The 15834-nt window shown below is 43.4% G+C and overlaps 3 protein-coding genes across 4 annotated transcripts; all 3 read left to right on the forward strand.

The window, feature by feature from the left end:
- LOC8056906 lies at positions 1708–6643 on the forward strand. Of its 2 annotated transcripts, none has more exons than XM_021465186.1 (8): positions 1708–2001; positions 2573–2711; positions 4506–4591; positions 4686–4728; positions 4822–4878; positions 4965–5034; positions 5500–5993; positions 6082–6643. In XM_021465186.1, exons 1-8 carry the CDS (start codon positions 1721–1723, stop codon positions 6229–6231), a joined length of 1320 nt encoding a protein of 439 aa, XP_021320861.1. In that variant the 5' UTR covers positions 1708–1720; the 3' UTR covers positions 6232–6643. The 2 variants fall into 2 exon arrangements, with proteins under 2 accessions (XP_021320861.1, XP_021320862.1); XM_021465187.1 differs by having other exon boundaries at positions 6087–6643.
- Positions 11668–13242, forward strand: LOC8083560 (transcription factor bHLH30). The gene is made up of 2 exons (XM_002444483.2): positions 11668–11962; positions 12067–13242. The coding sequence occupies exons 1-2, from the start codon at positions 11783–11785 to the stop codon at positions 12619–12621; spliced, it is 735 nt and encodes a 244-aa protein (XP_002444528.1). The 5' UTR covers positions 11668–11782; the 3' UTR covers positions 12622–13242.
- LOC8083561 (SH3 domain-containing protein C23A1.17) lies at positions 14993–15785 on the forward strand. The gene has a single exon (XM_002444484.2). It carries the CDS (start codon positions 15084–15086, stop codon positions 15582–15584), a length of 501 nt encoding a protein of 166 aa, XP_002444529.1. The 5' UTR covers positions 14993–15083; the 3' UTR covers positions 15585–15785.

Consider the following 15834-nt stretch of genomic DNA (forward strand, 5'->3'; position numbering starts at 1 on the left):
CGAGTAGTCGCTTCAGAACCAAAATACAGCTGCTCTGTTGTACGGGTTTTTCTAGGGAGTGGACGCGGACACGGCTCTGTTGTTGGGCCGAAGCCCAGCTAGCTGAGGGGGCAACACATAGTATGCTCTAGTCACCGTTAGATATGAATGAACGCTCAGATGTTCAGCAACCGTAGAGAAGTCAGGTGGCCAACTGCAGAGGATCTCATTCCGGTACCATCGTCCTCGCGACTGCGATTTCGAGTGCATCCACATGTACCTACCCCCGCGACCGTGATTCCAGAGCACGAGAGGCTCCATTGCAGTTCACTTCTCAACCTTTTCTTCTGTCGTTCACCCGGCGTGCGGGCGCTCCCTCTCTCGTGTGGCTACTGGGCGACCCGCGCGACGCTGCCTAGCTCTTCGTCGATCCCTTGGCCACAGGCCTTCGTCGCGTCCTTCGACAAGCACCCAGGTACTGCGCACCCTTTCTCTTCGGTTCCTGCTGTGTGAAACCGAGCACCCGAACCCTAACTTAAGCTATTCGACCATTATGTAGTCAGATCCGTATACATGCCTATGGTTTTTTTTTTTTTGCAAAATAGTATTACTGGGTCTGCCCCTGTTCTCCTGGGATGAGGTTCATTCCTCGTGTCTTTGGTAGATCTAGATTATGTGCTTCCGAGCGTCTGTGGCCAATCCTCTCTTTTTATTTGTTCTGCTGATCTCTGCCGACCGGGCAGTGATTGAGATGATGAAGAACATATACTTCTTTTGCTTTTTTTGTGTGTGGGGGGGGAGGGGGCAATATTCGTTGTGTACAACCAGAGTTGTTCTCTGATTAATATATCTTAAGCTAGCCCCTGACTTCTACTTTCTTAAACTTTGAAATGTTGAAACATCATGATACTTTCATGATTTTGCAGGTCGCAGCCATTGATTTAGGAAAGTAGTAGTTGAGTATAGTGGTGGAGCCAAGATTTTATAAAGCCTGAGCGTAATGTCATACTAATACTAACAAGATAAACATAACACAAGATTATAAGAGAGGTTAAGTGCTAAGGGAGCAGTGACTCGCTGACTAAGTTTAAGCAGGCTTAAGCATCACTAATCCCTTAAGAGTTATGTGATGTAGTAGACATTACAATTTTAATCTTATTAAACCGAACAAACAGAGGAGAGAGTGGAGAGCAATTGAGAAAGAGCAAATGAATATCCTTGTCTATCTCTCCTCTTTCCTTTTCATAGGAAAGGTGTGAGGGAAAATTTTTATAATTTCTCCTAATAGGGTTTGTATTTTAAAAAATATTTTTAGAGAAATAATTATGTTACAATGTTATGTGATTGGACTCTATAGACACTATTATGATTCCTAATCCTAACATATATTATTCTAAATATATAGATATTAATTATATACTCCCTCCGTCCCAAAAAGAGTGTCGTTTTAGTTTTTCGTGCCACAAGTTTGACTCGATTTGTAAAAAATACCTGCAATATTTGTATCTCTAAATAAAGTTGTTAAAAAACTAGACTTAAAGATCTTTCCAATGATATTAATTATGTACTATAAATATTAATATTTTTTATTCTATATTTAGTTAAACTTATTTCTCAGGAAGCGTAAACGACATTTATTTTGGGACGGAGGGAGTAGGTGCTAATTTGTCAAAAGATGTTAGAAAGAAAAAAAAATAGAAGTTGCTAAAAAAAATGAAAAATAAAAAAGAAAAAAAATTGTATGAGCTTTTATTTAGTGGCCCATCAAACCCATGCTCTATCTTCCTCGCAGCCCCGCTCAGGCTCGGTCCTCAGCGCAGATCTTCTGCTCCTTGCCCACTCGCGCTCAGGCTCGGTCCCAGGATCGGATCTTCCGCGCGTCGGCGGCTCCCCCTCGACGGCGTCAAGCGACGGAGGGGCAGTCCCAGTCTCGGCGGCGGCGTCGGCGGCTCCCCCTCCCGCCTCTCGCCAGTCGCCTCGCGCCTTCGCCTCCGTCCTCCGCGCACCGGCCGGCGACCCTGCGTACGCACCTCCCTCTCCCCCTCCCGCCTCTGCTGTAACGTGGGAGCCCGGCCAGCTGCCCAGGGTGGCCGGGCCTTGGCTCCGCCGGTGGTTGAGTACTGGATGGTGTTGCATTAGTGGGGGCTGTGTGGCTTGCTGCCTCACTGAGAAGCTGCTTGTGAATCTGAACATGAAGCGAACGAATCTAGTTTGATTTCTGTGCATATTGGATGGAAATACATATATCTAGCTTCAAAATCCTGTGGTGTAGCCTTGGATGTCAAGATCACATGTGTGTTATGTACGATTTTCATAACTCATAACCGAATCACCTATTTTACCAAGGTTTTCCTTTAAATTCCTTTATATGGGTTACATGTGTAGGAGCGCATCTGAAGCTTATATAAGCATAAAACGAGCTGTAGCCTTTTAGAAAACTGGTTTCAGCATCAGATGGGTAGTGCAGCTCCACTGATCTGTCCTTGCAGATGCTTGAAATTGATCTTTTGGTATATCATTTCCATTAATCAACCAGCTCCCCTGGTGGACAATCTTGAACATTTTTCTTATCCCATGACCCATGGTGATGCAGGTTTTCATTGATCAGTATGGTGAATGAAAATGCAGAGAAAGATCATGACACTGGTCCAGAAAATAAGTTAAGACACAATTTCCGATTGGGAGATATAACATGGGTTAAGTGCAGTGGTTCTTCATGGTGGCCAGCCCAGGTATGAGTTATGAAATCGCACCTTGTTAGCATCAATGTTTTAAAGGTGTCGCATAGGCAACGACTAGGCGTCCAGGCGAGGCGAAGGGCTGAGCGTCAGGGGTCACCTAGCGAGGTGGCGTATGGCGTCCGCCTTACGCATTAGGCGTCTGCGGTGTCGCCAACTAGCCTACGGCGGTCGCCTCACGGGCAGGGAAATTAGTGCGGGAAGGAAGTTTCTCCCCCGCGGCCTTCCGTGCGCCAAAGAAGTCGAGCGAAGGAAAGGAAACCGCACGCGGGAAAGGAAAGGAAATCGCGCGCGGGAAGAGGGGGATTGGGAGAGAAAGGGATAAGAAGGGGAGGAGAGACGGAGAGAGGAAATCCATCGCACCTGCCGGCTTCCACTTCTTCTCTTTGCGCTCACGCATCCCGCACAACTCATTGATTCCCGCACGGAAGAAGGGGATTGGGGGAAACTCGTCGGTCCCCTGCTCTTCATGGTGTCCAGGTTCTGCTTACTTGCCTGTATGTCTCTCCTCTCCCTTTTCCTATCCTCTCTCCCCTCTTGAAGGTCGAAGCTTGCCTGCTTTGTTCCCTGCTGCTCTGTTTTTGCCCCTGCTGCTCTGTTCCATAGATGCAGAGTGGAGTGGACTGCTGCTTCCTTTCCATGTGTTGTTCTTTGTTAGTTCTTTAATTCTTTGTTTGAGCAGTTCATAGCACATTGGCAAGTTCAGATCTCAAAGTTGCTACCTTACTACTTGATGTTGCGAACTAGTAGTCTAGTAGCACCACTTATTATTGTTTTACATACTAAGAATTGGCGATATTAATGTCTGATTTGCTTCTGAATTTTAGATTGTTAATGACCGATGTCCTTGTTGCTTACGGCACATTGGAACTAAATACTGGACATATTATTTTTTTAGGAAGAATCTAAAGTTGGCTAGGGACCTAGTGTTATAGCTTGACATTTGTGTTTGAAGTTTTGAACAGTAACATTTATCACAATGTTTTAAATGAACAACATTTGCAGTTCATCTGCCATCACAGTAACATTTATCACAATGATTTAAATGAACAACATTTACAGTTCATCTGCCATCACCTTAGCATATGAATGATCTGAAGTGAAGACATTAGTTTTTTAGACTGAATTTTACCAGCAGGCCCTGAACTTATACCAGATTTCTTGATCTCATTCAAGTCTACGGACTCTGAAACTGCATATTTGGGACCTTAAACATGTCCTCGGTTTTCAGGTAGGCCCAACTGGTCCACATCGGCCCAGATGGCTGTGTGTGTTGGGGTGGTTGGGAGGGGGTTAAAATGAATTGATTGTTGATGGAAGTACTAGATGGCTTCAAGGTCCTAGCTTATAAAATAACAGCGCATTATAGGCCCTAAAACTCTTCCAGGAGCAACGCAAGTGCCACTGTGGCATACACATATCCAGAATATGCAACTTGAGAGTTTGTGGACCTTGACTGGAACTCGGGACAAGTTTAGGGAGGCTGTGTGTTGGGGTGGTTGGGAGGGGTTAAAATGAATTGATTGTTGATGGAAGTACTAGATGGCTTCAAGGTCCTAGCTTATAAAATAACAGCGCATTATAGGCCCTAAAAGTCTTCCAGGAGCAATGCAAGTGCCACTGTGGCATACACATATCCAGAATATGCAACTTGAGAGTTTGTGGCCCTTGACTGGAACTCGGGACAAGTTTAGGGACTGCTTTTTACTATTATCTTTATTACTACTTGTTCTGGACTCTAGCTTCCTCTGCATCTAATTACACCCAATTTCTCTTTCTGAATTCAAGGTCATTGATGAACTATGTGTTGGTAGCAAGCCTAAGAAGAAAGACAAGTATGATTGCCTAGTTCGGCTCTATGGAACATGTCAATAGTAAGGGATCCTAAGACACATTAGAGTTTTCTTTTCTTTCTGTAATGATATTCTTTGAGTCACTTTTTAAATTCTTCTGTTGTTTTACTTTCAGCTTATATGTAGACCCTTGGAAGTCTAACTCAGAATTTGAAATGGTATGCATAAGCTTGTCTCATATGGGTAGTGATATGGATCTTTCTCTATAGTGGTGATAATTAGGATTTGTCATATAAGTTCAATGTATGCAGATGCTGAAGCAAGAAAACAAGAGCACAATGGAAGCATTCCGTGAGGTGCTTGAGAAGGTAGAGCAGTCACCTGCACAGTTTACAGTAGATATATTATGAGTAAGTACAGATTTTTGAGAGATTTGTTTAATCCAATGATGCAGGAGCTCTCTGGCGTTAACTTGTGCAGTGATTATGAGGATGGTTATGAAGAGGAAGCTGTCAACTCAAAAGGTGAACATTTTCTTCTTTGCTGTGCAATCTAATGCATGTGTTCCCTGTATACTCAACATGGTTTTCCTTGTGGTTGATCATTTGATTATTCATCGCTCTCTTTTCTATTATGATTCTTGTGACATGCATATTTTCAGCTTTTAATAAAATTCGTCATTTTTGGGAACATGTTCTATCTGGCATAGTGTTTATGCAAAGACAGTTCATCTTATGGTTGCTTAAACGTCATATGTTGTGTGAGGCCATACGTGCGTGCCGCATGACACTACAGCAACAAGACGTGATGGGTTCGGTGTGCCTTGTAATTGTAACAGTGGTTTCATTTAAATATCAAATATGCAACATGTAACTCTGTTCACTGAATCTTTTGGTGAAATAAGTTCATTTTTTAACTTGTTGTCAATGAAGAAAATTATATTTTACTTCAGTTGCTATACATCTGAATTTTCTAAATTCAACATTCAGGTGGTGACACCAAAGGGACCTCAAAGAAGACCTCTTCTAGAAAAGCCAGAAAACAAGAAGGTGTGAAGCAGCTATATAATGAAGAGGAAGACCAGAATGTTGGGAGCAATGCAACTGCTCGGAAAAGAAAGGGTGGGCGTGCAAGACAATCAAGTTCTACTCATGATGATAAAGATAATAGTGACAGTTCAGCTGAAGGTTTCAGGAACAAGAGACAGAAGTATGCTGCTCAAAGCGCTTCGGATATACTTGGAAGTGAAGATGCAACTCAAGGTTCAAAGCATACTGAAATAAAAGCTATGGTCAGGGATATACTGTTCAAGGACATTATTGACAAGGAGCATGATGCTGAAATGGCTTACGTGGATGAAGTGATTAATGGCATTTGTAATGCTACTGACAGTGTGATTGGTAGTGGTGATGCTTGTACCAAAGGCGGACGAGGCCTCAAGCCGAGTGGTAGTGGAGTGGAGGGTGAGTCAAGCAATGCCCCTGTAAGTTGACCCCGTTGCCCACACCCGCCCTTCCCAACTGCTTTTATGATCTCAAATTTTACTTGCTGGTTTGACGAAATTTCCTCAGAGCAGGGGAACAACACTGATGACACAGGGGCAACTTAGTGCACGCCGGAATAGGCAAATCAGGATCATGCAAACCCTCGCTCTGATTGCTCCATCAGGATCACCATTCGGCAGGAATGAAGTTGTTGCAGCCATGCACCAAAAAGTCTAATTCACTTATGAGAACCATAAGAAACTATTAGGTTTAGCGAGACTCCTAGCGATCTGCAGTCCTCGCCTCCATGCACTATGCCTAGTATGGGTGGTACCTCCATGGGATATTTAGTCACTGTTGGCATTCAGCTTTTGGGAGACGCCTATGTATTGCGCCTGATCTGCTGGATTACCTAGCAATTGCTATACAGACGACTTAGACTAAGTTTGATTGTTATGTAACCATGTGGTTGGTTCTGTACTGTTGTAACTGCGACATCTACTTTTAAAACTCACGTGTTGTGCTCACGCTGGCTCACTTCCATTACTCATGTACTTCGGCATGGGTGGATTGGCCGACGGTGAGCCTCTATGGCTTGCTATCTTTACCTAGCGACAAATATGGAATAGCAGGTTGGTTATTTTGGAGGCTTGCTATCTTTACCTAGTGAGTAGTGACAAACATGGAATAGCAGGCTGGTTATTTTGGGTCACGGATAGAATAGCTGTTGGAGACTTTTTTTTTCTCATAATAGCTAAATTTAGCTTTAAGTCGAATCGTTTTGTAAAGGAAAATTTAGCTATTGTTGAAGGAAAACTTCGACAGTCTTTGTATATGACTCTAAATTTACTAGCTCTCCATTCCAGCTCCCTTGCTCGCTATTTTTGATACCCTATCTCACTAGCTATTCAATACAGAGTTTGTTGGAGTATTTTAATATTTTTTTTGTCAAATTTATTGTAGAGAGTAGCTAAATCAACAAATTTAGCTAGTACTTTTAGATAATTTTTTGTAGATGCTCTTGCCTCTATCACCGAGTTGCCCTGAATTACTAGTTTCCTTCGGCATTTCATCTTATGAATGCAGCAGAGCAGTTTTGCATGTTGAAGCAACTGGTATCTCCGTATATGGACAGCATCCTGAACTGATGGGTCAAATCCTGCTTGACCTGTCACTTGGAGATCCTGCAGTGACGGTGAGGCCGGCGTCCGAGGAGCAACACGGTGTCACGTCTGCTGAGAAATTCCTAGTACGCCGCTGCACGGCACTGGCAGTGTCAGCTCTGCTGGATCCTGGATGGAGCAAAGCGGATCGATCGGGCAGGTTCGACCGTGCTTCCTCGTGGCGGCTGCGTTGGTGCATTAGCATTCGATAGGGTGATCCCTGAGTTTTTGTAGTACGGAGTACGAACCATGAAACGTGACATGTCCCTGATTTTTTTTTCTTTCGCTTCTCTTCTACCAGTCTCGTGCCCAGCCTGCGCTGCAGGAGGGAACACGAGTAGGAGTACTGGCTGTTGCGTCGCGAGGGGACACGCGGTAAAGTTACACAGTGAATTTGTCCCTCTCCCTCGTCTCGTTTCATCGGTCGCCATGAAAAAGTGTGCTGTATGGTTACAGCGTTTGTTGTTACTGTAGCTGGTGAAAAGTGTTTATGGCAGAAACAACTCAGGCCTTCGTATCCATCAACATCGACAAAGGCTTCTCCTGCTCTCCTGTCCAGCAGCTCCACTACGTCCTCCGTTGTTGGGTCTTGAGAATCAATCCATTCTCTATAGAAGCATCCATGTGAGTTTATTCTTTAAAATTTGTAGAATAACCTTTCTAATACTAATGGGATGTTTAGTTCCTCTTTCATCCTAAAAAAATTTAGATTTTGGTTCATCATTTAAATTAGCTAAACATTATGTAATTTTTTTTGGTAAAATGGTGGCTATTTTTCATTTTGGATTTTTGGCCTCAAGAAACAAAAAAAAACCCAAAAGATCTCAAGAGGCCCTAATGAGGGCAATAAATTCAGTATTTTGGATAGAACTAAACATAATCTGAAAATTTTGGCATTTTGCATTTCATCATTCTAAAGTAGTTGGCATTTTGTATTCTGTATTCTACGATGAACTAAACACACCCTAAAACTACTCATTTAGTAGTAACTATTAACTTGTGAGGTATAGGGTGGTGATGAGACCATGATAGATCAACAAACTAAAAAAAACTAAAGAGCGAGGTAATGACACTACTTTATTCCACAAACCAAGCACGTAAGTGAACTGATATCCTTTTTAACACGCAGTGCCAGAGCCAAGACTTCGAGATTAGGGGTCTCTTTAACACACAGTGCCAAAGCTAGAACTTCAAGATTATGGGGCAATCTCTCTATAGGGATCATTTGTCTTTAATTTGTATTTTAGATTAACTAGATAATTAATAGATATATAATAGAAAAACAATAATATTAGAGGGGTTAGGCTCCCTCTAGTCCCTCCCTATCTTCGCCACCATTAATACGCCCCTCACATACTCCTTGTCATTGTCTTATGTCCTCTAGAATCATGACCTTAACCCCCAGCAGCAATTGGAACCACCAGGTGTCTACGTTTTTTTAGAACACTGAACCACCACAAGTTCACTCTAAACTCATTGGGCCTTCCATTAGCTCCTAATCCCTAATCTTTAAACCACAATCACAACTCTAAACCCTTATCAGAAGAAGTTCAACCTTGAACCCAAGCCTTGCGAGAGGTTGCAAAGACCAAAGGCGCTAGGCAAGAAAGATGGATCATTAATTAGATCAAATTAATAAGAGCATGTTTGGACTCAGTACTTGTAAGTTAAAAATTTAAATTAGCATACAAGAATCCAAATAAATTGCTACTAGAGATCTACTAACTATTAAGACGATCCTAGTTGGGTTTTATAGAGTTTTATAGGGTATTAAATAAGCTATGTTATAGTATAGGACGAAGAGGAAAAGATAAAAGTTTCATGGGGATGAACCTTATCCTTTAAATCACGGCTCAACCCCACAATCACTAGAACTACCATGTTTCCATGTTTTGAAAGGCTCAACCCCAAAATTGCTCTAAGATCATGGGGCCTTCGATTAGCTCCTACCACTACTTAAACTGAGTGTTTTTAAATCATTGGCGAAGGAATTAGCGATCTACCTCCTCAGCTAGCAGTTGATTAAATTCAGCTATATATAGCAGCTAAATTGTACTTGGAGCAAATACTTAGATCATCCTCAAACAACTATATTAGAAAATAGCAGTGGCTATAGCCTATAGCCAAAGATTTAGGACCTTACTAAACCACAACCACAACTCTAAACACAAATTTGTGAGATTGTAAAGACCAAAGGGTAGGCAGGAAAGATGAATTATTAATTAGATGATATTAATAAGGGTATGTTTGAATCCAGCAGTGAAGAGAATCTCCTCCCTTCTATATTCACATATCCAAATCAACTGGCAATTCATTAGCTAGTGCAAGGGTGCTAATAGTTCATTTAACCACTAAATCAACTATCCAACCACTTATTAATAGGTGGATCTAAACAATCATAGTGCATTATGAGGTCATTCCTTAAATTCTGGTGAAATGACTCTATTCTTTATACTAGTACTAACTACTACTCCCTTCGTCCAGGAAAACATACAATTCTAGCACAGTACCATATTTTAGTATATTATTTTTGACCAATTATAGATAAAAAACTATAAATGTTTATAACATCAAATAAATATTATTAGATTAGTTCTGAAATATATTTTTTACAATAAATTAATTTTGTGTCATAAATATGAATAATATTTACTAAAAAATGTTCAAATGTGAACAACACTATCTGGCACCCAACCTATAGTTACATGTTTTTCTAGACAGAGGGAGTACTAGCTTGTGAGGGATGAGGTAACGATAGATCAGCCTATTTCATTCTAGGATCTAAACAAAAAATTGAGGAGCGGAAAGATGATGAGTAACTCACTCTTTAAATCAAATACCCGATAGACCCAAATGAATTCTCAAGAAACAAGAATTCATTGCTAAAAGTACACTCGTGTAAGAATTAGGGTCGAACCGTCGAACAGATTCTAGCTTTACACGAAACGTTAGGTGGGGATTGGGGAAAAGCGTTACGAATGCACTAAGGACACTCACAATGAAAGACTCTATTACAGAGTCCAAAACAATTAATTACATATTATTTATAGTATTTTGCTGATGTGGCAGTATATTATTGAAGAAAGAGGTAGAAAAAATAAGACTCCAAGTCTTATTTAGACTCTAAATTCACATTATCCGAGGTAATAAATAACTTTAGACTATATGATAGAGTCTGTATTGTGAGTGCCCTAAGGGCACTCACAATGCAAGACTCTATCACAGAGTCCAAAACAATTAATTACATATTATTTATGGTATTTTGCTGATGTGGCAGCATATTTATTGAAGAAAGAGGTAGAAAAAATAAGACTTCAAGTCTTATTTAGACTCTAAGTCCACATTGTTCGAGGTAATAAATAACTTTAGACTCTATGATAGAATCTGCATTGTGAGTGCCCTAATAGTCTAATATACAATTATTTTTTGTGGACTTCACTTGTTACAATGTTACTATGGCCTTGTTTAGTTCCGAAAATTTTTGGGAAATGGACACTGTAGTACTTTCGTTTGTATTTGACAAATATTGTCCAATTATGGACTAACTAGACTCAAAAGATTCGTCTCGTCAATTTCGACCAAACTGTGCAATTAGTTTTTATTTTCGTTTATATTTAATACTCCATGCATACTCTAAAGATTCGATGTGACGGGGAATGTGAAAAATTTTGCAAAAAACAAGGCCTATCTCCGTGCGTGAGAAAATTGCAATTATGAGATGCATGCCAGTTAAATAGTAGTTTAAATTTGACTAAATTTATAATAAATATTATCAGTATTTTATTCAAAATATTTTTTAATAAAAATATTCTATAACTAATTTAATAGTGTTTATTTTGTATTATGAATATTTTCAGTTTTTTATATAATCTTAACTAAAGTTCAATCTGCTTGACTTCTTAAAAAAAAGGAGAACGGAGGGAGGAGTACTTCGTATGAAATGGTTCGATTCTCTTGGGAGGGTGATTTTTCAAGCTGGCAACAGGTAAACTACTCCTGCAGCAGCGTTTTGGCCGCCGACGCTTTTCGCTGACCAGCCGACAAGTTACGTTCGGACGGGAACGTGGAAAAGCAGCCCATGGCTGGTCCAGCAGGAATTCTGATCCGTCCCTCCCAGTCCCAAAGGCTGCCGCAAAGCGCCGCAGCGATCAGCCACAGGCGCCGTGTCGCTCCATGCATGTCCCCGCGACACGACGTGCTGCCGGCCGGCCGGCTTGCCTGTCTCTCGCCTCGCCCCTCCTTGCCCTGCTGCCGGCTGATAGCCCGGCGCGGCCGACGAGGAAAAAGGCGTCGAAACCCTTCCCCTCTGCGGAAGCCCCCCCCCGGCCGTTTCCACCTCGCACCAGGCGCCAAAACAGCCGTCGTCGCGGGAGGGCCGCGCTGACGCCACCACCCCGAACAAAAAGGAAGCGGCGCGCGGCCCGAGCGCGCGCTGCGCCAGCATGTCGTGGTCGCCCGCCCCCCTGGGGTTTCCCGCCCGCTTGATCTAGTCAGATCAGATGTCCCCCTTTTGAAAACCCCGGCCCGCGACGCTTCCGCTTCCACTTCCTGACGAGACCGATCGCCGCCTAGCGCTACGAGCCCAACTCGCTGGTTCCTTCAGTTTCTTGCTGGCGGAGATCGACATGGTGGTGACGGACGACGGAGTCGTAGAGGGCAGGGGACTGGCAGAGGGGGAGCGCTTGACGCCGGCGCTGCGGAAGAAGGAGCGGGGCCGGAGCCACAGCGAGGCCGAGCGCAAGCGGCGGCAGCGGATCAACGCCCACCTCGCCACGCTCCGCACCCTTGTCCCCTCCGCATCCCGGGTACGTGCGTGCGTTACCGAGAGGCAAGACGATCGAAGCAGCATGGCATGGGGCATGGGCTCGATCTCCTGTGCATGGCGGCTGACCGGCGCTCGTACGTGCAGATGGACAAGGCGGCGTTGCTGGGCGAGGTGGTGCGGCACGTGCGGGAGCTGCGGGCGAAGGCGAGCGACGCGGCGGCGGGGGTCGGCGTCGGTGTCATCCCGGGGGAGGGCGATGAGGTGGGCGCCGAGGAGGAGGACGACGACTACTGGCGGCAGCACGGTCGTCGTCACTTCGGCGCCGATGACGACGACAGCCTGCCGCCGCCTCGGCGCGTCGTCAGGGCGTGGGTGTGCTGCGACGACCGCCCGGGGCTCCTCTCCGACCTGGGCCGCGCCGTCCGCTCCGTCAGGAACGCGCGCCCCGTCCGCGTAGAGATCGCCACCGTCGGCGGGAGGACCCGCAGCGTCCTGGAGCTGGACGTCTCCGGCGACGACGGCGACGACGACAACGCCGCAACCGCCGCCGCGGCGGGCAACGGGAGGGCGGTGGCGCTGTCCACGCTGCGCGCGGCGATGCGCGCCGTGCTGCTCAACCGGGACGAGCACGTCATCGCCGCCGGGGACGGGTACAAGCGGCCACGCTTCTCCTCCGCGCAGATCGCCAAGGTGCAGTGATCGAACGCCGTGCTGAGCTGCTATAGGCGGGCGGTGAAGCGAGAGCAACGCCGTGTGCTGAACTGATGATCCACTTGATCGTCGTACAACTGCTTCCAAACTCTTTCGTGCTAATCTGATTTTACGTGTGATTTCAATAGTTGATCTTGCACTTGAAGATACAGATGTACTCCGTATGATGATCATGCGGACTTGTCAGGGTATACTATTGGGAGACAGTGGAATTTAGGGCAAGGTGTGCTGGAACTGTGGAAGTCTGGAACTGCTCACTGCTGCCTGGCTGCTGGCGAGTTGGCGGGTTGCAAAGTTGCACCCGCTGCATTGGCCGGAGGCCCGGAGCTAGGTTTTGACATTTTGTAGGGGTATTTGAGCCTTTTTCCTTCTCTAAAACGAGGAATTAGGAGTTTGAATATATTATGTAGTGTTCAAAAAAAGGCCCAGACTAGACGTGTCCTTGGTCCTTCATTTCATTTCCTTAACTAGGAAACCACAGTGCATTGGTGCATTGTTATAGACGGCCTTCGGCTCTCCCAACCATGCATGCATATATGTAGCTATGTTTAAGTTATTTCGTTAGCTCCACAATTCCTTAAGCATAAAGGATCTTTCAAGTTATCTCATGTTAACTGAACAATTCTTTAATGTATGCATAGAGTTAAGAAATTGAGTCGTTGCATTGCAATACTCCCTCTGTCCCTGAAAGCTTCAATTCTTAGAATCCGTGCCAGTCAAACTTGTTTAACTTTGACCAACTTTATAGAAAAGAGCATCAATATGTATAACATAAATTGAGTATCTTATGAAAATATATTCAATGATAAATCTAATGGTATTGATTTGGTACTATAAATCTTAGTGTTTTTTTCTATAAATTTGGTTAAAGTTTAAAAAAATTGACTTAAGACAACTCTAGAAATTGCAGCTTTCAGGGACGGAGGGAGTATTATCCTATGTAATAGTGTAACTGCACTCCCAATGCAGAAACCACCATAGTTTCATGCCACCTAAGCATTTTGCTGATGTGGCAAGGTAGTTATTAAAAAGAGAAAAAAAATCATAAAAACTGGGTCTAAGTTAGAAACCATGTCTACACGAAATCCAAGACATGAAGTGATATGATTGGTTGAGAATGTAAAAAGAATGAATGTGATTGGATAAAAAATTACTGTATACAAATTATCTATTGGAACCATAGTTTCTATATATAGTGCCTATAAAAATTAATATCTATAGAAACTACATATAGTTTCTAGCATTGGGAGTGCCTAAGACTGCACGACCCTAAATTTTAGCTGGTACGAAACGATCACCTCTTTCTTCTCACATTATAAAAAAAATCATTTTGTGTATGTTTTACTGCTACAAAACTGATTTTAGGATATAGTTGAGTTGATTTACACAGGTTTACGTACCTAATCTACCGCCTACATATCAAATGGACAAAACCCACCTCAGCAAATTGATTTACATAGGTAGATCTTATTAGAGGGCCGCCTCTAGAAAACCTAAGGCCCATTTAAAAGACAACACACAAGGCTTAGAAAGGCTATAGAAGGCACTAGAATCAGCAACCTCAAAAAAGAATGCTGAGTATATATGCTCCTCACCCAAAAACTAGTCATTATATAGATGTTACAGTGTAGTAGACGCACCAAGGAGGCTCATAGCTTGCTAGTTGTAAGTACCAAATTAACCAAGAGGGGGTGAACTCCATTCTGAAAAACTTAAAGCGATTTTCTATAAACTTAGTTAAACTTATAAAAAATTGAATTGGCTCAAATCTAAAATTATATTATTTTCTGGAACAAATGAAATAGTAAGGTAGAACGTACTTCCTCATTCAAAAAAAGAATACAATTCTCACCTCTCAAATAGTCAAACAAATTTAAGTTTGACCAATTTATACAAAAAAATTACTAACATTTATAATAAGTGAGTAAGTATCATTATATTGATTATGAAATATATTATTATAGTAAAACCAATTGACGACATATATGTTTATATTTTTCTATAAACTTGATCAAACTTGAAAAGTTTGACTATAGAATTGCATTCTTGTTGTTGGACGCAGGCAGTATCTTCTCAATTTCTCATAGAGCATTAAAATTCTTTGCGGGCTCCCTTATTTCAACGAGCCTGTCAAAAGGTTAGAGCAAACATGTCCAACAACTAGACTGCGTTTCCAAAGTTCAGTACAACAGATGAGCAAGAACTTCCTAACTCCCAGATCGAACTATATTCAAAGCGCATTGGCTGGTAAACAACCAAATGTCAGGTGAGTTCAGAAGCCAGATACAGGTGAACAACCAACGATGACCATTGCTCTTGCTCACCTGACCACATGCTGATGGTGCTATAAATACTCCCAGCATCAGGTCTCATCTCATCTTCACAGGCATCGCCAAAGAGCACAAACATCTCTAATACCCCCAAGCAAATACACGCACAAATAGCCGGCCATGGCTCGTAGCGGACCTGGTTGCCGTCTTCTCGTCCTGCTCCTATCCCTGGCTGCCTTCAATGGCAGCTTTGCAGCTCGACATCTTTTGGACACAGCCGCTGCGCCAGAGGCCGCACCTGCTCAGCCGTCCATTCCAATGATTCCAACCAAATTGCCTCCAGTGCCTTCCATACCAGCTGTTCCAACCACGCTGACGCTGCCACCAATGCCTTCCATTCCGGCGGTCCCGAAGACAGCAGTCCCACCAATTCCGTCCATTCCTATTCCAAAGTTAGCCCTGCCACCAACAGCTGCTGGCGCAATCCCCTCTCTCCCAAACCCGGTGATTCCAACCACCGTACCAGCTATTCCTAAAGTCCAGGTTACCCTGCCACCAATGCCGTCGATCCCCACTACTGTGCCATCAATTCCAACTACGATTCCAACAACAATCCCAACCATTCCCGGACTCCAGGTGCCTCCACTCACTGCCCCATCCCCACAAACCACCAGCCCTTGAAGTTCATTGTAGCAAGAGACTTTTCCTACTTTCTGGTAGTCAGGAGTTTGATTCATTGTGTATTGTCATTTTCAGTGTGTATTTCATGTTTGTTCTGCTATTTGGGTGATCCTGGCTAGCATGTGGTGTGATTGTGAATGCAGCCAGTCTATTGTACCATTTTGTCTTGCCGTTAATAAAGTATTACTCGGTCTTTATACATTACTGAGCAGAACGAGATTTCTAGGTTATTCTTATCTAACAAAATAAG

The sequence above is a fragment of the Sorghum bicolor genome, chromosome 7 (genome assembly GCF_000003195.3).
Source record: "Sorghum bicolor cultivar BTx623 chromosome 7, Sorghum_bicolor_NCBIv3, whole genome shotgun sequence".
Taxonomy (NCBI): Eukaryota; Viridiplantae; Streptophyta; class Magnoliopsida; order Poales; family Poaceae; genus Sorghum; species Sorghum bicolor.